The sequence below is a fragment of the Wyeomyia smithii genome, chromosome 1 (assembly GCF_029784165.1).
Source record: "Wyeomyia smithii strain HCP4-BCI-WySm-NY-G18 chromosome 1, ASM2978416v1, whole genome shotgun sequence".
In the NCBI taxonomy this organism is placed as follows: Eukaryota; Metazoa; Arthropoda; class Insecta; order Diptera; family Culicidae; genus Wyeomyia; species Wyeomyia smithii.
The window spans coordinates 137,212,837-137,236,361 of NC_073694.1; the positions used below are offsets into that span (position 1 = coordinate 137,212,837).

The 23,525-nt window shown below is 37.4% G+C and overlaps 4 protein-coding genes across 8 annotated transcripts in view; 2 read left to right on the forward strand and 2 right to left on the reverse strand.

Annotated features, from left to right (window-relative positions):
• Nucleotides 1-335: 335 nt before the first annotated feature.
• LOC129733971 (eukaryotic initiation factor 4A-III) lies at nucleotides 336-1,965 on the reverse strand. The gene is made up of 3 exons (XM_055695628.1): nucleotides 1,680-1,965; nucleotides 1,066-1,624; nucleotides 336-1,008 (listed from the first exon to the last, which is right to left on the reverse strand). Exons 1-3 carry the CDS (start codon nucleotides 1,816-1,818, stop codon nucleotides 501-503), a joined length of 1,206 nt encoding a protein of 401 aa, XP_055551603.1. The 5' UTR covers nucleotides 1,819-1,965; the 3' UTR covers nucleotides 336-500.
• Nucleotides 1,960-8,853, forward strand: LOC129733970 (E3 SUMO-protein ligase ZBED1-like). 3 transcript variants are annotated; one of them, XM_055695626.1, is made up of 8 exons: nucleotides 1,960-2,549; nucleotides 2,639-2,869; nucleotides 2,991-3,293; nucleotides 3,562-3,814; nucleotides 4,836-5,551; nucleotides 5,743-5,918; nucleotides 5,975-6,214; nucleotides 6,263-8,853. In XM_055695626.1, exons 1-8 carry the CDS (start codon nucleotides 2,536-2,538, stop codon nucleotides 6,280-6,282), a joined length of 1,953 nt encoding a protein of 650 aa, XP_055551601.1. In that variant the 5' UTR covers nucleotides 1,960-2,535; the 3' UTR covers nucleotides 6,283-8,853. The 3 variants fall into 3 exon arrangements, with proteins under 3 accessions (XP_055551601.1, XP_055551599.1, XP_055551600.1); XM_055695624.1 differs by having other exon boundaries at nucleotides 5,975-8,853; XM_055695625.1 differs by having other exon boundaries at nucleotides 5,978-8,853.
• Nucleotides 8,854-15,989: 7,136 nt separating this feature from the next.
• On the forward strand, nucleotides 15,990-17,554 carry LOC129718033 (carnosine N-methyltransferase). The gene has a single exon (XM_055668432.1). It carries the CDS (start codon nucleotides 16,124-16,126, stop codon nucleotides 17,246-17,248), a length of 1,125 nt encoding a protein of 374 aa, XP_055524407.1. The 5' UTR covers nucleotides 15,990-16,123; the 3' UTR covers nucleotides 17,249-17,554.
• A 777-nt stretch (nucleotides 17,555-18,331) lies between these two features.
• LOC129718020 (uncharacterized) overlaps nucleotides 18,332-23,525 on the reverse strand; it is a 62,660-nt gene continuing 57,466 nt past the window's right edge. For all 3 annotated transcript variants that reach the window (XM_055668400.1, XM_055668417.1, XM_055668408.1), the window contains 4 exons: nucleotides 19,274-20,070; nucleotides 18,883-19,212; nucleotides 18,634-18,813; nucleotides 18,332-18,574 (listed from right to left, as the gene is read on the reverse strand). In XM_055668400.1, coding sequence (XP_055524375.1) covers nucleotides 18,401-18,574; nucleotides 18,634-18,813; nucleotides 18,883-19,212; nucleotides 19,274-20,068 — 1,479 coding nt within the window. In that variant the 5' untranslated portion in view covers nucleotides 20,069-20,070 and the 3' untranslated portion in view covers nucleotides 18,332-18,400. The remainder of the gene's footprint in view (nucleotides 18,575-18,633; nucleotides 18,814-18,882; nucleotides 19,213-19,273; nucleotides 20,071-23,525) is intronic.

The window sequence follows — 23,525 nt, forward strand, 5'->3', positions numbered from 1 at the left end:
ATTTATTTTATTTTTCGAAATTTCGCGAAATTTAGAGACCAATTTCGTTTCGTCTCGAGAACTCGAAATCCACCTTGATTTCGTTTCGACTAATTTGGCGAAATCGAAATTAAGGGTTAATTTCGTTTCGTTTCGTTTCGACACCAGAAAAGCCAGTTTCGCACACCCCTAGTCTATAATAAACTCACATCGTGGCGCATAAGTGTAACGTTCCGAATGAGGACGAAGATTCTCCAGGATTTTTCGTCGAAGAGGCACGTCTGTTTGTCTGTACTATTACTACAAAATCGAAAACGACAAAATTTACCATACAATAAATATTTCTATTCCGACAGTTTTGAAAGTATGTTTGTTTTTATTTTCTTTGTATTTTCATGTTGGTGACAGCTATTATATTGATTATAAGTGCATGAATGTCTCCAAAAAATCAAATAATGATGGTACTATGACCCTCTAGAACTATTTCAAGAATGAGAATATATAATAGAAAAAGCTTATCTTTAGATCAAATCTGCCACGTTCATTGGCATCTCGTCAATCTGCGTCGAGTAATATTGTTCAATGTCTCGTAGAATTCTTATGTCGTCACTTTTGACAAAATTTATCGCCACACCCTTGCGCCCGAATCGACCTGAACGACCGATACGGTGAATGTACAATTCTCGATTGTTCGGTAAATCGTAGTTAATAACCAGCGAAACCTGCTGTACGTCGATACCGCGAGCCCATACATCGGTCGTAATGAGAACACGACTTTGTCCGGAGCGGAACTCTTTCATGATCTCATCTCTCTCCTTCTGTGGCATGTCACCGTGCATCGAGCTAACTGTAAAATTGGCTTCGCGCATTTTTTCCGTTAACCAATCCACCTTACGTTTGGTGTTGCAAAAGATGACCGCCTGGGTGATGGTTAATGTATCATACAAATCGCACAATGTATCGAATTTCCATTCCTCTCGTTCCACTGCGACGAAAAACTGCTTGATACCTTCCAATGTCAGTTCATCACTAATAAAAAAAGGTAGACAAAATTAAAATAAATAATTATCTCACGCATATACTAACCGTTTAACTAAAATTCGAATAGGATCCGTCATAAATTTGGAGGTCATTTCTAGAATTTCATGAGGAAGTGTTGCAGATATAAGCACCACTTGAGTAGCTGGGGGAAGGTACCGGTAAACATCGTAAATTTGTTCTTTAAAACCTTTGTTCAACATTTCGTCCGCTTCGTCTAACACGAGCATTTTGATAGATCTTGTTCGTAGAACTCGGCGCTTTATCATATCGAACACTCGTCCTGGTGTGCCACTGACTACGTGTTGACCGTAGTCTAGCTTGCGGATGTCCTCACCAAGATTTGTTCCACCGATACACGCGTGACATTGTACGTTCATAAAATCTCCTAATGCTAATATAACCTTTTGAATCTGGACTGCCAATTCACGTGTGGGTGACAGACAGAGAACCTGTGTTTCGCGCAAGGTCGTATCCATTGATTGCAGGATAGCAATAGAAAATGTCGCTGTTTTACCCGTACCAGACTGGGCCTGAGCAATTACATCGCGTCCTTTAACGATTGGTAGAATGCTACGTTGTTGAATGGCCGATGGTTTTTCGAAACCTTCAATTGTAAATAAATTTAAGCATAAAGAAAACAAGCGAACAATATTTAATACCGTAAGCATAAACACCGCGCAGCAGTTCCTCACGAAGACCCATTGAGTTGAAAGTCGGTAGCACTTCGACATCTTCGCTGGTTTCGAACTCCACATTCGATAGATCCTCGTTGATCGGCACTCTTCTTCCTCCGGACATTGTACGTTTTCTTTACCTACCGCGAATTGTAATTTCTGTAAATAAATATATATAAGTTTCCAAAATTATCGCGTTTTTTTGCGAAGTTGAACGAGGTGCTTTCACTGTTCGTTGATGATGGCGTTTTCTTTTTAGGGATGGGAAACCTATCGATAATTATCGATAATATCGATAGTTGCCAGCTATCGATAGAATCGTTAAGCTTTAAGCGTTACCGATAGTTATCGATAATCATCTCGCATGCACCCTACGCACCCATCCGCAGCGATGCCAAAACAGCTAAGCAAATTAACCTTACCAGCGCTGAAAACGATTCTGATGCCTGTTCGCACTTACACGTAATCCCCTGCAAAACTGCACGAATATTTCAATTTTACTTTATCTCACGCAAAACCCAAACAAATATCAACAACGATGACAGGACAATTTGGGACTACGAAGCTGCTGATATTTGTTTGGTTTTTCGCATAAGAGAGTAAAGGAAAGAAATATTTTTGCTTTTGTCAACACGCATACTCTGACAATCTATACGAGAGTTTACGGGAGTGTGAGCAGCCTCTAAAATCTTTTTGAGCTTAGTCGCGAATTGTTTGAAAATTGAGAAATATTCATGTTTGCTCACTTTAACTCGTGATTTCGCGGTGATTCTAATCTTCTTAAAGTTGGCAGCAGTACGACAAAGTTGTATGTAACGAAAGCAACTTTTTTCTTTGAAAAATGTCACAGAATACGTAAGTCTTATAATTAAATGTTTTAATAAGTTGAATAAGTATTATAGTAAATACCACAACGTTATGATGGTGAATATTTTTTTTTGCAGAGCCCAAAAAAGAACGAAGAGGTCATTTGTATGGGGCTTCTTCGAAAAAATTAACAAAGGTAATAGTAATGTATTTCGTTGCAAAGTTGCTGGATGTAAAACAGAGCTCTCATGTAGTGGAAACACTACTAACCGACGATATCATTTGCAATCGCATCACCCGGTTGAATTACGTGAAGCACAATCTGGAAATCGAATGTCATCTGATTCAAGTTTTAACGATGATGAGAGGTAAGTAATCGTTACTTGTAGTATTTTTATCACTTGTTTTTATTTCAGTTCATAAAAGCTTATAGATCTCATGTTTGGTAGAAGTCTTAAGAGTGAAATTATCAACTCCATTCATTTTCAGAGACAATGCGGAAGGAATGCATCACCAAAAACAAACATCGATGAGAAAATACATCAAGCAAAGCGGCATTTCGTACAATCCAGCTTCTCAAAAAAAAAAGGAATTGGACAAAGCATTAGTTCGCTTTATAGTGAAAGATATACAACCGTTGGCCGTAGTTGATGACGACGGGTTCGCCGAGTTCGTTCATGCTCTCGATCCGCGGTATTGTTTACCGAGCAGGAGACACCTACGAGACGTTTTGTTGGAGCAAGCGTATCAGAAAACTGTACAACATATAGGCGAGATCTTAAAACCTATCAAGTAAGTTTTTTTTTTTTGATTCGCTTAGTTTCACATGATTTGTTGGAAGTAAATCAGGAACAATTTTCTTGTTTCTACTTCCAATGATAAACTATATGTGTTAAATACCACACACATTTATTTTTGCGGAAAACCAGAAAAATTTCGCTGGATTTTGCCAAGCTGTAAGACCAGCAATTCAGCCAGCGAAATAAATTTTGATGTTTATCCAGCAAAGCAAAGTTTCCCTCGCATGCATTTCATTTTTTCTGTATTCTGTTTATTGCAGATTTATTGCCATAACATACGATGGCTGGACTAGCCGTACAACACAAGGATACTTGGTGGTAACTGGACATTTTATTTTCGAGGAAAAGCTTTCAACTGCGACATTAGGTGTGATACCAATACCGTCGCGTTCGACGAGTAAAAATTTGAAGGAATTGATTTTCTCAGTTCTCAAGCGGTTTCCGAATGTAAGCGTCGTATGCGCCGTAACAGACAGCGGCAGTAACATGATTTCCGCATGTGATTTAATGAAGGTAAAAAATTTTTTTGACAAAAATACAATTCTGAATTACTTGATGTTAAGGGCGAATCGTTGTCTTGCTTTCCTATCTAGTTTCGCCCTAATAACGAAGTAATCCGGAATTGTTTAGTTCATGTTTTGAGGAAATTCGAGGTAAAAATGTTTCGTCAGAGCTGGGAACGTGCCGTCACTCATACTAGCACTGAAGTATTATTTAACAATATTAGCATTACACACTAGTATACTATTTTATTCTGAGTTCTAATTTTCACCTCGGTATTAGTAATGAATTTTTATTTTGAATTGCAATTTAGTTTAATTGGTGTCATATTGATTTTATTTATTAGTATTAGTATTTTTGTTTTTATTAGCGGCGAGCTCCGAGATAGATACTCTTCAGAATCGCTCTCAACCCGGACCGTAACAGATATTTTTGAATGTCATATATTCAGATGTTGAAATCACAGTTGGTTGGTATTTTGTAATTTCACAATGTAAGGCTACGGCCACAGTGAGGTTTGACAAATCACGTAATGCCGCGTTACCAACCTCCGTACATTTGAGCAAACTCAGTATGCCCCAGTAAACGCGATCATCCCTGTCACGTTTACTGTGGTATGCTTGGTTACTGTAGTATACTTAGGTTACCCCGAGGACGAGACCATTTCTGAAATATCTCTCGAATCTGACTTGCTTTAAGTTTTTCCGACACAAGCTCACTGGAGAGAAAGAGATTCCGATAGTGCCCACTTCCGCGGGAAAACGCGGTATTCAGAATGGGTCCAGGATTAATGAATTTACCACATGGAGCTCCAATGAACTTTTTCAAAGAATCTTGAAGTTGGACACGTTGCAACCAAGGTTTTGAAAACCAAAGATAAGTACCCGCTTTCCCGGAAAATTATTCACCAGCCAAGTTTCACTCGCGTTTTCTAAAACAACATTTTGCTCGCCTTGTCTTCTGTAATAGAGGCTATTATAGTTGTTATTGAAATAGTGACTCTACTTTTTATTGACTACATGAACAATTCCAGATGAGACACATGCCTTGTGCCGCCCACAAAATTCAGAGAATTGTAATGGTTGGAATATCAAAAACAGAACGATCCTTTTCTTCAAAAGAAACTGAGGATTTTGTTGAAAAAATTTTCTGCGATGATAACGATAATGTTCAAAACTGCGATGTCTCCGTTTATAATGTTATTGTCAAATGCAAGCGAATCGCAACATTTTTCCATCATAGCTCTTCAGCAAACCGAAGCCTTGAGCAAGAATTGCATAACGCCAAGCGTCAGCTAACCAAAATTAGTCAGCCGAACAACACACGTTGGAATTCCGTATACTATATGCTTGAGAGCATATGGAAAATCGGAGAAGCACTATTTGCCGTTCTATCGAAATGTGGCAAGTGGGAGTTGGACCTTACACCTGCCGAAAAACACCTTATACCACAAATTCTAGCCATATTAAAACCATTCGTCAAGGCCACCACCAAGTTAAGCGGTGATTCTTATCCTACTGTAAACCTTATTATACCCACAACCAAACAAATTCTTACGGAACTGAACAGTTTACTAAGTTTGTCAGACAATGAGGTAGTAGAAGAAGAAACGACGGTATTTGAAGTATCAGAGAACAACAAAGACGCTAAGGTCGTCATCGACAGCCAGGAGGCAATTTGTTTTCTAAAGCAACTGGTTAGTTCAACGAGAGAAAAAATGCTGGAGTATGAAACTCGAACAGCATCAGGGTAAGTTTGCGAGGTTCTGGTAACGTTTTATGTCACGTAGGCAAACTAATTATTAATTAAATCATTTAATTAGTTCTTAATTAGGTTAATTTGTTTTATGTTATTTATTTTTTAAGTGTTGAGTATTTGTAATAATTGTTTTTGAATGTTTAATCAATATGCCAATCCTATTTTTTTTTCTTTTCACACAGATTTAGTACTATACTAGATCCGCGCTTTAAAAAACATGGATTTATATCTGAATCTAACTACCGCATGATGGCTGAGAAATTAAAGGAAGAACTAAAAACAGTAATGGCAACACAAAATAGAACACACATTGAATGTACATCATCAATAGAACCCGTGCCGTGTGTCTCAAAAAGAGGTAAAAACTTGTTACGTACAGACTAAGTGTTATTTTAATGTTTTACTTGTTCATAGCAGAGTACACTTTTTTGAATAACATTACGTTCACAAGACATGATCGCTCGATCCACTCAACAGCACAGGCAATCGTTCATTTAAATAAATACCTTGAAGATCCCATAACAAATGAAACCACCGATGTGCTCTCCTTTTGGACCAATTATACAGCTTGCGAAGCACTAAGTGCAATTGCTCTACGTTTCATGATAATACCCGCATCGTCCGTTCCCTCCGAGAGGGTAAATTCGACCGCAGGTAACACAATAACTGATAAAAGAGCGAGATTGACTCCAACTTTTGCAGAACAGCTAGTTTTGAAGTAGAATACTTCTCTCAGGAAGTTCGGCTACATAGGGATGTGAAATGAAAATCTAAAACCGAAAAAAGTGAAAAATATGTCCAATTTCAAATGCTAATAAATCGGTTAGTATTCGATGGATTTCCTTCCTGCTTGCAGCAATAGATTGGAAAATCTTCTAAGATTCTTCCCAAAAGAAGATAATTGTAATTTTATTATTCACACTATTGTACTATTGAAAATAGTCAAGCCTTGTCAAGACGAAAAATTCGACCTCTGATTGGTCGTTATATGATTGCTTCCCAAGCACGGTCGACAGAATCATATACCTTGCAATTCAAAACATGCTATTTGGCCTATATAAGAGCCTGTTTCAGCCGAAGCCGCTCATTATAGTTCTAGACAGCGACAACAGCAGTCGTCCTCCCTTAGCAACAGCACCAACAGTGCAGTGGATACCAGCGATGGCGGAAAGCGGCCACAGCTGTGGCGTAGCAATGAATAGCGCACTAGTTGCAGCGGATTCCAGCAACGATAGCAGCTGGGCCAGCTGATGCAGGGACAGTGGATACCAATGGCAGCGTATAGCGGCCATAACTTGGCATGGCTATGAATAGCGAACTAGTTACAGCGGATCTCAGCATCGATGGCGGCTGATGCAGTGAGGCACTTTAAAACTTTTGAAATGCAGTCTCTGTGCGATAGTGGGCACTAGTAAATGCATTCAATGAAAAGTTGACTTATTTTGACAACACGTGAGCCGTCTAGGTTTGAGTATCAAATCAGCTTTTCACTTTTTATTTTATCACAAGGAATAGTTATTCACACTGTCAGTGATAACGCAAAGATGTGATCGGCATCTTATCCGATACTGACAGTTTCTAATAAGAAGCGTTGCTTCAATATAAAGAGGCTGTCAGTGGTCAATGCAATTATAGCACTGCAAAGTTAGCTCTCGCGCTATAAAAATAATAAAATTTGTCACAACGTGGGGTACATAGCGGCTAGAAATAAAGAGACGGTCTCTTTCCCATCGAAACGCGAAACGGTTCGGAGCTTCAATAAACGTTGATCTCCTCAGTAGTTAGTTTAATTTGAATCCTGTGTGGTGCTTAACGAGAGCAAAGCCGAAAACCCCGATTCTGCTTTGAACAGATACTAAAATGAACAACAAATTGTCCTTTTCAGAATGAAATAAAAACTTGAGTTAAAATTTTCTAATGAGTTAATTCACATTTTGTAATTTATAAACATTATAATTTTACTTTAACGTACTGAATTATCTTTTCGTTCAGTCATGAACACGACAGCCGAAACTTTCATTATCTGCATAAAAATAAATTTTTCGCATAATCAAAATTTAAAAACAAGCCCCAATAACAAGCAACTTACTATATTAATGAAAATGGCCAATCCTTGTTGAAGCGCAAAATTTGATTGATCTGGTAGGTCGTTAACATGATTGCTTCCCAAGCACAGTCGACAGAAACACAGACCTTGCAATTTAAAATGTGCTCTTTGTCAGTATAAGAGAAAGGATGGGAAATATCGGCTGATATGGCTATCGATAGTTATCGATGATTTCTTACTAATATCGATAACAATCGATAAGTTTAGCATCTCTCCCTTAGCATCTCTTCTCCCTTAGCAGCAGTACTAGCAGTTCAGTGGATACCAGCGATGGCGGAAAATGGCCACAGCTGTGGCGCAGCAATGCATAGCACACTAGTTGCAGCGGATCTCAGCATCGATAGCGGCTGATGCAGTGAGGCACTTTAGTGAAATGCAGTCTCTGTGCGATAGTGGGCACTTGTGAATGCATTCAATGAAAAGCTGACTTATTTTGACAACACGTGAGCCGTCTAGTTTTGAGTGTTAAATCAGCATTTCACTGTTTACTTCATCACAACGAATACTTTGTTCGCAATGTCAGTGATATCGCAAAGGTGTAATCGGCATCTTATCCGATACTAAATTGAACAACAAATTGTCCTTTCCAGGCTGAAATTAAAACCTGATGAATAAATTTCATCTCAAAATTTAAAAATTGTCAAGCCCCAACCATAACAAGTAACTTACTATATTATTGAAAATAGTCAATCCTTGTTGAAGCGCAAAATTCGATTGATCTGATTAGTCAACGTTTATTGACTAGAAAAAATGACTGACAGCCGGGTTATCTTTCTTGAAAAAGTATTCTACTTCATCCTTGCGGTCGTGGCTTTGCACACAACCCTCCTGTTTTTTCTTAATGAAAACTTCAAATTTTTGCAAATGTAGTGCAATAAGAAATTTTATAAATTACACACTCACACTGACACATACATACACACGCATACATACACGCCTACACACTGACACTTCTGACACACACCGACATTTCTGACACACACACCGACACACACACGAGAAATTGAATACATCATATGTAATGTAATTTAGTACATTATATGTAGTTAGAGGGAGAGTTGTTTTATAACTGTTTTAATGAATAGATTACTATGATATTTTAACACAGTGATTTCTTAGATATAATCTTACTTATGTCTTATACTTATGAGTAAAAAAGTTGTACTTGTGTACGTTGAGACGAATCCCAAACTACGAAATATACTTGTTAAACTGTTATTCGAAGTATTCTCTTAATATTTGATTACATTAACTTCTCAATACTTTAGGTTTACGCTTTAAACTCCAGTTTTATACAAGACAGTGACAAATCCATTCACCAAGTTGAAAAAAGCTATTAAAACACAAATCGCAATGAAACAAATGGAACGTTCTGCGTATCGGATCACTGTTGAGAATTTTTTATCCAATAAACTTTGAAATCGTCTCCTCTTGCTTTGGAAGTCATCATTGTTGCCACAATCTTTGTTTATCCAGTTGAAATTATTTTCGATGCCACTAAAAGCATTGTCCTGTTGCTGTGGTCCACCGCCGCTTTCTATTGGTTGGATGATCTGTTGTTGTGCCTTGGCGACTCTAATCCTAATGCATTCCGCCCAAATTGTTTTTCCTCCACCATGGTCATTTCACGTTCTACAACATTCTGCTTGTAGAGTCCTTGCATCGAGGCATACGTTGGCCATTTTATGCTTAAAAGAACCAATTTCTGCAAGACGTAAACCTTTTTCGGTTTCTGAAAGACCAGCGTACACATATTATTTTTATACTGAACATTTGTTTTTTTTCTGCAACTGTTTCGAGCTGTCAAATTATCGATAATTATCGATAATTATCGATTGCGGTCGCAAAATTATCGATAATTATCGATAGGCAATTTTTTCGATATTTCCCATCCCTATTTCTTTTCACCTTTTAGGCCAGTGACATACTGGCGCGTTCTGCGTTGCGGAGACGGTTCGCCTTGCCGTGGGTTAATGTATAGCTCTGCTTAGCGCTGTATATTAACTCACAGCAAGGCGAATCGTCTCCGCAACGCAGAACGCGCCAGTATGTAAACGGCCTTAGGCCAGTGACATACTGGCGCGTTCTGCGTTGCGAAGACGGTTCGCCTTGCCGTGGGTTAATGTATAGCTCTGCTTAGCGCTGTATATTAACTCACAGCAAGGCGAATCGTCTCCGCAACGCAGAACGCGCCAGTATGTAAACGGCCTTAGAATCCGACTCTTGCTGTGACAGCTGGTGGTCATGAAATCGTACACGTTCGCAAAAAGTTAGGCGAAAAAATAATCAATGTACTCCAGGGCAGAGATGCCAGATGTTTTTGAAAAATGTCTGTAACTGCTCGAAAAACTGGAAAAATCTGCTTCGAATCCGGAAAAAATCTATCCGTTTTTTCGAAAAACATTCGCTTAAGGCCCAAACACAATGGATACGTTTGCGTTGCGTTGACGTTAATTTGACAGAAAATGTATGGGCTAACTGTCAAATTGCCGCAAACGCAGCCGCAACGTACCCATTGTGTTGAGGCCTTTACGCAGACAAAAGCCTGCTAAAATCAGCACACATTTTAAGAAAGTATGCGCAAACATAAGAAGGCCACATACATAAGACATACGTAACACTCAGGAAAAAATCTTCCAAAAAAGTTGGTACAAAATGAACTACTCGAATGGTACCACCCTCTGAATAAAATCACTGTTTGAGTTGTTTTTCAAGGCAGTGTACCTGCGCAGCCCTGCATTTGTCTCGTTCCTACTCGAAAAATGCTGAGATTGCATGACAGCGCCCCAGACGGCGTCATCGCGTGATGAGTGTTATTCCCAGACCCATGTCACGGCGACTGTTTCCTGAAGCCGCCGCCGATGATGATGGCGCTACTGTTAATGATATGATCTTAAGCTCCGTTCATTGTGCCGCATAGGCCGTTGCACATTTTTTCGCGTGAAAAGTTTCAATGAATACATATCAATATGAATATTGAATTTATGATCCAGAACGTGTTGAAACATGCCTGGACATATCTATTTATGTCCTGCACAACATCTAGAGAACGAACGAAACAAAAAAAAAACATTCTTCGCTTTTTAGATTTCTACACACCACTTGCAGAAACAGCTGATCTTGCATGAACGAAGCTTATTCGGCTGTTTCGAAAGCACTGACAGCCTTTTGACGTAAAATCGAGCCAGAGAGCCAGAGAAAATTGGCTTCAAGCAAAATGTATGGGAATGACGTTCGTGACATGGATGTGGTTATTCCACATACATAAGACATACACGCAGAGAAAATAACTATTGAGTTCCATAAGAACCTCTTATGATTTTGCGCCACAAAGATTCCTTATAAAAGTCATAAGTTTGGCTTATGAATTGGAGAGGAAATTTTGTTCTCGACTGCTAACGATTTTCATAAGTCATACTTATAAAATTTATTGGTCGTAGGCATGCATGTTATAAGAACAGACATATCAAAATCATAACTTTTCAATATGAATTTCATGAACAGATTGATATTAATATCATTAGTTTTATGTTTCAAAGCTTATAATGCTGCTATGAAATTCATAATACTAGGGTATGTTAACATGTTTTGTTAAAAAAACGTTTTTACACTAGTTCTTATTTATTCTTTACTCGCAAATATTACAAATATATATTTAAGAGTACAAATAAGTGGAGATTAAAATTCGGGAAGCAAGTTCGCTTTTGATTCCTCTTGCCGAATGTCGTCAGCGTTGTCCTTTTTAACGATCACAAGATTTAATAGTTGCTAGAATAAACATAAATGACATTATGTAATGGTATACCTAGGTATACCTATACATAATGGCTACCTATAGGCTACAAGCTTAATCTACCCGTACAAATAAGATTGTTTGATTAAGAGTAAATGCTTTTATCAATAAAGCTTATTGGTAAGGGCAGATTTCGCTTATATTAATCAAAAAACGAGAAAATTTGGCTTGTTTACATATGGCACATGGGCCCTTTTCACATGTTTGGCGAGATTTACGAGCGAAAGCCGACTGTGACGCACGCTAAGGGCATCCTTAACAGTGCGGTACCATTTGAGTTGGTATGGCGGCTGTGTACACCGCGGCTATTTCGCTCACTCACCCGTTTTCACATCGGTCGTTGCTATCGTCTCAGTTTGACGTTTCATCCAGCATAAACCTTTAGCAGCGCTGTTATCGGGCTGCTAAATTTGAGAGCGCGATGCTCCCCGGATGCTCGGCTACTATTTCTCTAGCGCGTTTAGCAGCGACCGGTACGGTATGAAGTGATGATAGAGCGCTACCAAACGGGGTATAGAAGCGCACTGTTAAGGATGCCCTAAGGAAGCGAGATCAAATGAAAATGGTGACCGTTTACAAGCCTGATTTTGACAGAAAGCTCGGAACCGCTGACATAACGCACGTAAAAGCAGCATCAATATCAGCAGGATCCGTGACATCTGTCAGTTCGTAAAATGGTCTATAGTAGAATGCCTGTAAATATATACAGTGGCGACACTGTCAAAATTGGAATAAAAATTATCTGTCAGTGTCATTCCAATTGAGCAAACAACCTATTGAACACGTGTGGGGAAAAGAGAAAGGATGTTCAGTGTTACCAGCGTTACGGATGACACGGCGCCACTCTAGTGGTATATAGGCACTCTAGCCTATAGTACTTCGTACATCGCCCTGTCAAACTGCTCGATTAATAATGAACCAAATGAATTTTCTTTTTCTCGGCCTTATCGAGCCCAAAGAAAATCTCATAAGGAACTGTCAAAAATTTTTTTACAAAATCAATGCAGCATTTTTCAAGAAGGAACGAGACAAATGCAGGGCTGCGCAGGTACACTGCCTTCAAAAACAACTCAAACAGTGATTTTTTTCAGGGTCTGGTACCATTCGAGTAGTTCATTTTGTACCAACTTTTTTGGAAGATTTCTTCCTGAGTGTTACGTATGTCTTATGTATGTGGTTATTCGATTGTAAATTTGAAATGATCTTTTTTTGTGGGGATGGAGCTAGGTTCCAATGTCACGTCTATTAGTCTGTGCTTTAGCTAAGTTGTAAATAATAACTTTGTTCTTCCAAAAAATGTACCCTGTGAAAAAAATTAATTTAAAAAAAAATTATAACTTTTTTTCTGATTTCATCATGACTGGTTTCGTTGTTTAGGTAATCTTTCGTAGTTTTTATAAACAAAATCAGTTTTTTTAAATGAGCTGTTTTGGATGATTAATTTTTAACTTTCCTCCAGTTTTTTTTCAAAAAAATAATAATTTGTTTTTAGAGTTTTTTTTTTTTTGAAAGACAAAACTATTATCTACAACTTTGCCGAAGACGTCAGACCGCTCAAACGAACCGTGTTGGCTCTAAAAATATTTGTAATCATCAATACCTATCCGAAATAGCATTTTTCAAAAGCTTTTCAAAAATGAGTTGTGTTTCAAAAAATTGAACCAATAGCACGAAATGGCACCTTTGGCCTATAAAAACGTCTATGTAAAGTTCAGCCAATGGGCACGTTCACGTTTTTAAGATATAAACTTAACAGAAAATGTATGGTCGAACTGTCAAAACGACGCAAACCCAGAAACAACGAGTCAATTGTGTTGCGTATCTGATTGAGATCCCTATACTTTCATTATCACTGAATAACATCGATACAGTCTATTGTCCGATTATATAAGCCAGAGCACTGTGTGTTCAATCAAGTGTTGGCAAAGGACATTATTGTAGTAGATAAAAAGAATAAATTGTCTGGTACAACATTTGAATGAACAAGTAAAAGTGTTCTAGAGAGTAGATTTTTCAAACAAAATTAAAAAAAAAAACATATTCCATCAGTTTGCACCGTTTCATGTACTTTTAAGACACTTGGAATCGAAAACATTTTTCAAATATTCAAATTCCATGTACCTCCCGTGTGTGATTTTGCAAATGACATGAAAACATTCAACATTTTCCGCGAGACACAATCTTAATTTTGGTTGAGATATTTTTTTTTGCACTGTTTGTACTGTACTGTTTTGAAACATTTTGTAAATTTGTTTTGTAATACAGTCATACCCCGATATAAGGCAACCTCGATACAACGTAACTCGATATAACGTAACTTTTTAAATTGTATTGAAATTGAAAATATATGATACAGTAACTGTTTTTGGGCTATAAATTGCTTCAAAAAATGTTTGTAGTAAGTTTTGAAACCAATTAAACCGACACGAAAGTTGTCCAAAATGGGCATAAGGAAGATTTAAAAATACTAATAGGTTATGGACCATAGGTTTTCGTGCATCTTTGAGTAACCATTATTCTTGAATAAATAAAAAAAATTTTTTTTGCTTCGATAAAACGTAACCCGATATAACGTAACGAAAATAAAAATAAAGTTGCCTTATATCGAGGTATGACTGTATCTTGCCATTTTACATGGTATTTTTTCCAATTCAACATTGCCACCCTAACGACAATGATATGACAAATATTATATTTTCAGGAATTTTTCTATTGGTATTCAGTGAAGAGTGATTTTTTTCCATTTTATACTCATTTTTACACAATATTATGAACCAACCAATGTCGAATAAATGAACCACCTTAATGAAACATCATGAATTCGATGCAAGTTATAGTGTATATCATTATATAGGCTATTTCGAGAGACTAGCAATCAATTTCATAAAATAATTTCTAAATATTTTGAACTCCGCCTTTCACAATTGAAAAAACGAGTCCCTAAGTCGGTTTTTGCAAAAAAAAAATTTTTTCAGATGACACCGATTCTCGACGTTCCATGCGTTTTTAAGTCATTTGGCATCAAAAAAAAATTTCGGAAACCGAAATTTTACGTACCCCCCCCCCTTGGGTGATTTTTCGGTTTTCAAAAAGGCCAAACTTCAATCGCTTTGCGCCACCCCATTTTAAGTCCAATTGAGCTGAAATTTTGCACAGGGTGTTTTTTTCGAGTAGGTGAACATTTTGTATAGGGTTTCTTTTTGAAATTTTCTGGTCACTTTTTTTCCATACGATGATTGGCACCCTAGTGCTCAATACATGCAATCGATGCAATTGGGTTGTTTAGCTTTTCACGGATTTCCGGTTTTCATATATCATCTGAATGAGTGTAAATTTTCTGAGCAAAACGTGACTTTTAAAAACTTTATATTATTATCCTTCGATTTTTAAATGAAGAATAAAAATTAGCTCTAAATCGCTACAATGACAGTTGGTATAGACCATTTTACGAGACGTTTATGATCTCAATTCATGAATGAAATTTTGACAGACAGCTCGGAACCGCTCAAACAACGCACGTAAAAGTAACATCAATATCAGCAAGATTCGTGACACCTGTCAGTTCGTAAAATGGTCTAAATCACGATATAAATCGTGATTTAAAAAGCGAAGGACAACGATAGAAAAAAATTAAATCACGTTTTACTCACAAAAACGTAGATCTTTCAGATGATATAAAAAACTGATATAGCTAAACAACCCAATTTTAATCCTTCGCAGTGTTTAGTGACGGATGATGACGAATTTTCTGGCAAAAAAAAATTGAGCCACAGTTCACGGGCAACTGTGAACCGGTTGGGTGCCGCATTCATGTCATGTTTCGATGAAAAATAAATCTGTGTTTTTGATTGTTCTGAATTTTTTTTGTTTATTGAGTCAGATTTACAAAAACCAGAAATCATTAAATTTCCGTATTTAGGCAAACTGGGTAACTTGTACTCTTTTTCGTTAATTTCTGGTTTGCATAAACAGAGTAGATTCTACTCAGTTTTTGACGTATGACGACCTTACTCAGAAGTGAGTTACCCAAGGGAATGTTATGGTAGCCTTCAAGCGTTACGAACATCTATTTCTGTACCGTTTATCCCAAAACTACTTTCTCTGCTGTCACAGTTTGCTTCACTTTGTTTTGGGAAACAATTAATGTACTAAATATCACTCAGAATATCACATACCATGTAAAAACCTTAAGAAATTGTTCAAAACTGTCTGATATGCTATCAATAATTGCAGTCAACATTTAGCCGGTTTGCCCGAATCAACATAAGAGAAGGGTAAACTGACCATTTTTCGGGTGCCAGTGATGTTGGTAACGCGTCAAATGTATGGTAGCTGACAGTAATGCCATCCCCGTGGAGTAACCGTAAAAGTACCCCAATAAGGGTACCTCCACTTTTTTCAAAAATGGGTGATATCTAACTCACTTTAGAGTAACAAAAAATGAGCGTGTAAGAGGAATCCACTTCGATTTTTTAGAGTGTGGTTTAGTTACTCATTGGAGCTGCAAACATTTTCAAAAACATCTGGCATCTCTGGATCGTTGTTATGGTTCACTTTGGCGGTGCTGTCTGTCGGTTTTGTACTTTGAGGTTTTGTATTGCTACCAAATTCATAGAATAATTGAAATACAAGAAGCTATTGCTGTTGCTTCAGAATAATAATAATGAGTGTGGATGCAGCCAACGAGAATGATCAAGATACTGATTCTGCAGTTATTGAGGAAGAAAGGAAAATTTTCCATAACATTATTGCAGCCTTCAAGCATTACCGAGCTAATGCGTTAAACCATGTAACAAGAAAGGAAGCATATATCAACTCTCTTCCCGAGAACCATCAGGATATGCTAGTGAAATATCGTGAGGTGTTACAAAAAGTCCGCTATTGCATTGATATTAATAACAAAGTTATCAAGCACATAATTCAAGATGCGGATTCACTTTTCTATAATGATTCCAGTGATGTGTATCAGATAAAACCAATAACAGCGGATAAAGTTCGAAATCAGGATGTACAAAAGGTCCAGGTTACTCTCAAACAGATCGTTCGTGATTGGAGTACAGAAGGACAAGCAGAACGTGATCAATGTTATAAACCAATAGTCGATGAAATTATTAGTTTCTTCAGTCCTCAGAAATGCAACGTAGCAGATATAAAAATTTTGGTTCCTGGAGCCGGTCTCGGGAGACTTATTTATGAGATAGCATATTGTGGATATTATTGCGAGGGAAACGAATTCTCTCTGTTTATGCTTATTGCATCTAACTTTGTTTTGAACCGTTGCGTCATCGAGAATCAATGTACGTTCTATCCGTGGGTGCACCAGTACGTGAATAATCTCTACAGAAACAATCAAATTGAATCGGTCATGTTCCCAGATGTGAGTCCGACCAAATTTCCACCCAAAGGAACTATGAATATGATTGCTGGTGATTTTCTGCAAGTATACCGGGATGAAGATTACTGGGATTGCGTGGCGACCTGCTTCTTCATAGATTGTGCAAACAACATAATCGAGTTCATAGAGGTTATCTACAACATCCTTAAGCCGGGTGGTATCTGGATCAATCTGGGCCCGCTGCTGTACCACTTCAGTGACGCGCCGCACGAAAATAGCATTGAACCGACCTACGAAGATTTGATAGTTATCGTGCGTGCCTGTGGGTTCAAGATCTTGAAAAATCGAACCGACGTTATAACCAAGTACGCTCAGAATCCTTCTTCAATGCACCAAAGCGAGTACAAAAGTATCTATCTTGTTTGTCAGAAGCCAGATGGTGTCATGGGATAGTAATGATATCTGGAATTATTGCGAAATAATGTTTTTCAATCCTGTACCATGACAAGAGTTAACACGTTTTCAAATTAAGACCGTCGAAAGAGGCTTGCATTAAAATTACAGTAGATAGTAAGTTTTGTTTAATACACGAATTTTGATGGTGAAAGTGCCTGGCAATTGACAGAACTAAAATAGCCAAATGAAACAATACACATGTTGCAGCACCGACGTTTAGAATCAAAAATACTACAAAAGCGATACAATCAGGTAGTTTCTAAGATAAATAGAACGAGAAATAAAAAAATGACCTAAAACGAATTTCTAATATGAATGAGTTTTTTTTCAATGTTATTTTTATAATCATTATTTATAAAATGAAGCCACGAAAATCGTCAATAATTCCAACTATCAACGTGAAATAGGTTTCGAGGCGGGCTCTAGAATTTGCTTCATGCGGATTTCGGAATTTAACCGGTATTCACGGCAAAGTCAGTTTTGAGCATTGTATCCTTTGCAAGTTTCTCTTTTTGAAATCGTTAATTCAGAGTGCCGTAGAGTGCATTTCTATTCTCTGATTTGACCTTTTTTATTGTGTTCTGATTTTTATCTTATTTCGTAAGTGGAATCAACAGCACTTGAAAAGTTTTTGTTAATTTATTTGACGGACATCGAGAAAAATTGCTTGAGGTGGAGTTTACTTGCATGGATTTGAAAATTAACGCGTAGTTTTAAAACAGATTTCGGAATTCCCGCGGGCTTTGTAGTAAGGAAATTTTTAAAGCGACTTTTGCCGTTCACACTTTTTTGCGCACTAAGCAGAATTCAATGTAAAAAGCGATTCCAGTAGCCCCAAAATTGGAAAAATAGCATAATCCTGCTGTCGTAGCTAGGTGTATATTCTGAATCCATTTTTTTTATGACCAATGGTTTTTGCGTTGAAAAAAGCCTATATCAACTTGCATACGTCCTTTTAAAATTACTCCTGAGTCCAATTTTTTTCCACCTGCACAAATAACATTATTTTATTTTTTATTTGTACGTGTACATGTTATTTGGCATCGATATAAGAGAAATCAACATATTAAAATCCCAAGGTTTCGAAATTTGCTTTGTTATTGTTTGTATTGGACCTGATTTCTTTTTTGCAATGATTTTCGAATGCTACTAGCATCTGCTCTGCAATTCCTTCAAACACTCGTAGAAAATTCTATCCTCCTGATAAGACTCTTCGGTATCGCTTGTACCAATTGAATTCCAAAACTCGGTTTTTTTATCAAAATACTTAACAGCCACTTGTCTAGCAAAAACGGCTATCGACTTATCACAAGATACTGATGCCTGCAAGGAAAAAAGCAAGGAAATAATGATTTTGTTCCGCTTGAACGTGTCTTTTTTACCTTCAGTGAATGTAGAAAGTCACATTTCCCCGTCAGTGCTTGTATCCTGGCATACTGTTCGCGCATATGCCGCTTGAAGGCTATAATGAAATCTAGTAACGCCAATTGCATATCAAGCAGCTGTCCTGCTGCTTCCGACTCTATTGGGAACACAACCAGTACGAAGAGTAGATTGACGCCCTGCAATAAAAATGATTAAGTTATTTAGTAATAATAAATTAAACATACGATCTGAAATAATTTTATTACGTGCATGTATTTTCCATGATCCCGGCTGCTTCCACAGGATTTTTCCAGTTCGAACGGCAGAATCGAGAGCAGTCTTCGATGCCATCGGTAGAAGCGTCGATTATGAAACTCTAGTGAGCAGTATTTTCTCAATTGCTCTAGTACTGGTTCATACAGGTGACATCTGCTATCGATGGCTTGTATATCGTCTAAATCGTCGATCAAGAAATCAGGTAGATCAAGTGTTAGAAACTTTAGCAAGTACAGCAGCAGTATTGATGAGAGAGACAGATTTTGCTCAAAGGCTAGCCCATCTAGCAAGGCTTCTAGGACATCGTCTAACGCGGTCCACTAAAATTATAATGAACTAAAGCGATAAAGAACTCTCATGGTAGAAATTTAGAAGTCTTACCTCACTAAAATCTTTTCGACCAGTTTGTGCGATTTTAATATATTGAAAATAACACCGCCATAGTTCTCTCAGAAACTTTTCACTTTTCGACTTAGCATTCAGCTTAAAGGAACTATCGAACACTACCTGATGAATGTTTAACTCTTTTAGAATTGCACTGTGCGTCTCATTCAGTAATACGTTGAATAATCGTAGCCCAAGTAGCTCATACTCTGGATCATGATATTCGGTCAGAGAAATTCCAACCGAAAGAATAAAAGATGAAATTGTCTGTGGTAGTTTGGTTGCAGTTACCAAAAGGTTTCCGTACAGAAACTCGCAAATTCGAACGAAGCTGAGTACATCTGCCGGGTTATAAAACCACTCTTTACCGCACAAAGTCAACTGGTAATGATCCCACAATCGTTTTAGTAGTCGATCGCTTCCACTTCCGGTAAGAAGCTGTTCCATCAGGCCTCCATCGTATATGCGATTGATCTGCTCTTGAAGCGAATGACGATCGGTTTGAAAGTCATACGTCTCACCAGTAACGTATAGCTGCTCCGTAATAATGAGAACAAAACTTAATCGGAACTCCAAATTGTCCTGGTTAAAATCATCATGTGAAACAAGTTGAGCTTCGTGTTGAGATATCAAGTCAAATATTTTCGGTAACCTGTCGTTTATGATGGCTAGAAAAGTCTGAAACGTTGCCGGCTGAAGTTGTGCTTCATCGACACTGCGAGCCAGACGGGGAACTTTACAGCTCTTGATCAGACTGGTGGCACGTTCGATCACGATAGTGTTCTCATCCATTCCTGTTAGAAATTCCAGAAACGAGAAGTTGGTTTAAATTATTGATTCAGTAACTAGATATATAAAAAAACAAGTGAATATACTGCCAAAGAAATAACAAAAAGATGAATCCGTGAATGATAAACGATAGTTTTAAATTATAAGCAAATGATAACTATTCGTACACCGGCGATGTTTCCGTGTTAACATTGAATATTATTTATTTTGAATGTATTTCAAAATCACTGGCAAAACCGAAAGTATAAAGGTGGTCCAGAGGGCCGAATGTCTTATATCACTCGACTCAGCTCGACGAGCTTAGCATTTTCTGTATGTGTGTATGTGCTACTTTGGGGCCATCCACATACCACGTGGACAGATTTTTAACGACTTTGACCCCCCCCCTCCCCCTCCGTGGATAACTGCCCATATAAATTCTAAAAAAAATGTGTGGACCGTGGACATTAGCCACCCCCCCAAAGCTGTCCACGTGGTATGTGGATGGGTGGATGGTCCCTTTTCAATTTCACTCGATTTTCTCAGACTACTAAAACTCGCTCATTTTTCTCAGAGATGGCTGAAACGATTTCCACAAAATTAGTGTCAAATGAAAGGTCTAGCTGCTTCAACACCCTATTGAATTTTACTGTAATCGGACTGTAACTTCGTCTGTATCGAAAAGTGAAAAAGGGTTAACAGATGAATTATAATGATTGAACACGTATCTCAAAAGTTGTGAAAAGAAAGTCATATTTGAAATGGATAACAAATCCTAATATAAATAATGGAATCTAAAATGATACTTAATCGAATGATAGGGGGATTAGGGGCATAATGAGCACACGGGGCGATATGGGCACCCCTCTTTAATGCAAAACTACGCATTTTTTAATACAATATGGTATGTGGAACTCTTCTGTAGTTACTACAGTATCTCTTTATGTAGAACAAAAGTGGTTTGTCTGTTTAAAATATGGAAATATATTGAAAAAATCAACTTGGTTCCCGGATGTTGGAAAAATTATTATTATTGCGCACTACAAAATAAGCTTCTTCGGTCGTTTAAATGGCTCAATCAAGTATGAAGACACATCAATATGACGTATGGGTCGTACCATAAATTTCACCATCATTGAAGTTTTGATTTTAAGCTATTATCAGTATTAAGATCTCATGTTAACTTCAACTAATTCGGTAGGGGCGAAATGGTCACCTTTAGGTGGGGTGAATTGAGCACACCTTGTCACATAAACTTACCTAAAATTCATCTCAGTAGACTTGTGAGTTTGTCTGTTCCATAGTCAGTGTTTGTTTACAGTGATGGTGCGAACATATATTAGAAAATCTTTGAGATCGAATCGGTCAGAAAAAGGGACTGCAGGCAGAATTGGCCACTATAAGACGCGACGGGACATTCACGAAACAAGCCCCCAAGTATCACGGCATCCCGCGACAAACGTTGGCCCATTAGTAGTGCTTCTACACAGTTTCAAGATATGTTCTATAAGAGTGCTCATTATACCCCGTGGGTGCTCATTATGCCCCAGTGGGTGCTCATTGTGCCCCACACAACGACTGATTGCTAGTTTTTGCTGCATGAATCTAATTTGTGTTTTTCACCATTATACGATAAACTTTTCAGTTTGTGAATAGTGTACCTTTAATTATAGATAGTTAATTCAAGTATTGCACTGAAGACAGCCTAGAATTTTTGTCTTTTTCCATGCTTAAATCAGCAACCAAGTTAGGGTGCTCATTATGTCCCTATTCCCCCTATGTATAATCGAGTCCAACCTAAATATGAGTACAGTGACGTTTCGATTATACCACGATAAAAAAATTCGGGTCAAATATTTGAAACATATTTATGCCATGTTATTTGCATGTGTTAATGTATGCTCATATGTGTTTGAATGTTATGTTTTAAATGTTCGGTATAGTTTCACTGTAAGCTACCAAAAATTTCTATTTAGAGTGAAACAGAAATCCAGCAAATATTAAACCTATTTTAACAAATAATAAGTTCGAATGAGAAAGGCTGGGTCTCACCGATAGGTGGATTAAATTGTTTTTTTTTTATAAATTCATTACATTTCAATGAAAAGTACATTTTTAAATCTCTGCATTAATAAATAATTTGTTGCCTTATCGATGTGAAACATGAGGCTCCATCATGGATTTCAAATATTTCTTAGGCGAAAAGCGGCCGTTGGTGATAATCGCGTGTCAAAATTTGTTGGAAACATAGAAATGAAAACTGAACCTTCATTCTACAAAGGTCACAGAAATATTGATTCCCGGGATTCCCGAGTTCCTCCGAAAATTTCGTAAGTTTTACCATAGTTACTTATGCAATAAAAACCCTATCAAAACGCGGAACTAACGTCAAACTCTATAGCAGCAAAGTAGGCTAAAGTAGGCATTAGGGTAGTTTGGGGTAATTTTGACCCCCTAAGGAAAACTCCTGTTATTTCGTAGCCTGTGTTTTCTATATCATAAACGTAATATATTATAGTAATATTGGCCTGTTTGCTATGTTTTTACACAAAAAAATCATGATATTGAGGTCAAAAGAACAAAAAATAACGAAACTAAAACTAATGATTTTTGGACATAACAAAATCGTTTGGGGTGAAAATGGACAGTTATTGGGGTAATATGGACAGTGTTTGGGGTGATGTGGACAGAGTAAAAAATGTGAGTGTTATAGTATTAATGGTTGCTAAATACACAGTAGAAGGTGGTATTAGGCATACGGAATGATAGTTGCAATTTTTGGGCATTGCACAGTGATTCCATATAGGCCAAAAAATTCCCCTTTTTCAATTATTCAAACTAGCGCGCGCGACACATGTATGTGTGTGTGTGTGTGTGTGTGTGTGTGTGTGTGAGAGAGAGAGAGAGAGAGAGAGAGAGAGAGAGAGTAATGTGTGTGTGTATGTGTGTTCTTTATCCAAAGTTCATGAGAATCTGATGATATACCAATTTTTTGCAGCACTTTGAATGCTGCTGTGTAAGGCAATTTTAATGATTTTTATGTTCAGAAATCCCAATTTTAAGTCTAACTTCGAATACTTGTAACTCCCTCAATTTTTATCTGATTTTGGATCAACATGTTAAGTTTTGATGGGAAACTTTTTTTTTATTTTCCAATTTTTACCAAAAATACAACCAGTTTTTAAGTCAAGTTTAAAACATTTTGCCGGAAATCCAAAAACCATGTATTCCAGAACTCATGTGTACCGTACAGTTTTGTGAAACAGTTCGGAATTATCAGATAATCAACAGCCTATGGGCTATTTACCGTACTTTTAGAATTTTTAGATCCCGGTTTGCATATCGTCACTCCAAATCCGGTAATCCCAAATCCGTGAAACGGAAAAACATATAAAGAATATACTTTGACGTACGATTCTTCATTTTTCATTGAAAGACCTATCAAATACCTTAAATTTTCCAAAATTGGCATTATACGTTT

Coding starts and splice junctions, on each gene's coding strand:
- LOC129718033 (XM_055668432.1), top strand. CDS start 16,124: ATGAGTGTGGATGCAGCCAACGAGAATGATCAAGATACTGATTCTGCA.
- LOC129733970 (XM_055695624.1), top strand. Junction 3,294..3,561: donor GAGATCTTAAAACCTATCAA/GTAAGTTTTTTT, acceptor TGTTTATTGCAG/ATTTATTGCCATAACATACG. Junction 5,552..5,742: donor GAAACTCGAACAGCATCAGG/GTAAGTTTGCGA, acceptor CTTTTCACACAG/ATTTAGTACTATACTAGATC.
- LOC129733971 (XM_055695628.1), bottom strand. CDS start 1,818: ATGTCCGGAGGAAGAAGAGTGCCGATCAACGAGGATCTATCGAATGTG. Junction 1,625..1,679: donor GCGCGGTGTTTATGCTTACG/GTATTAAATATT, acceptor TTACAATTGAAG/GTTTCGAAAAACCATCGGCC. Junction 1,009..1,065: donor ATTCGAATTTTAGTTAAACG/GTTAGTATATGC, acceptor TTTTTTTATTAG/TGATGAACTGACATTGGAAG.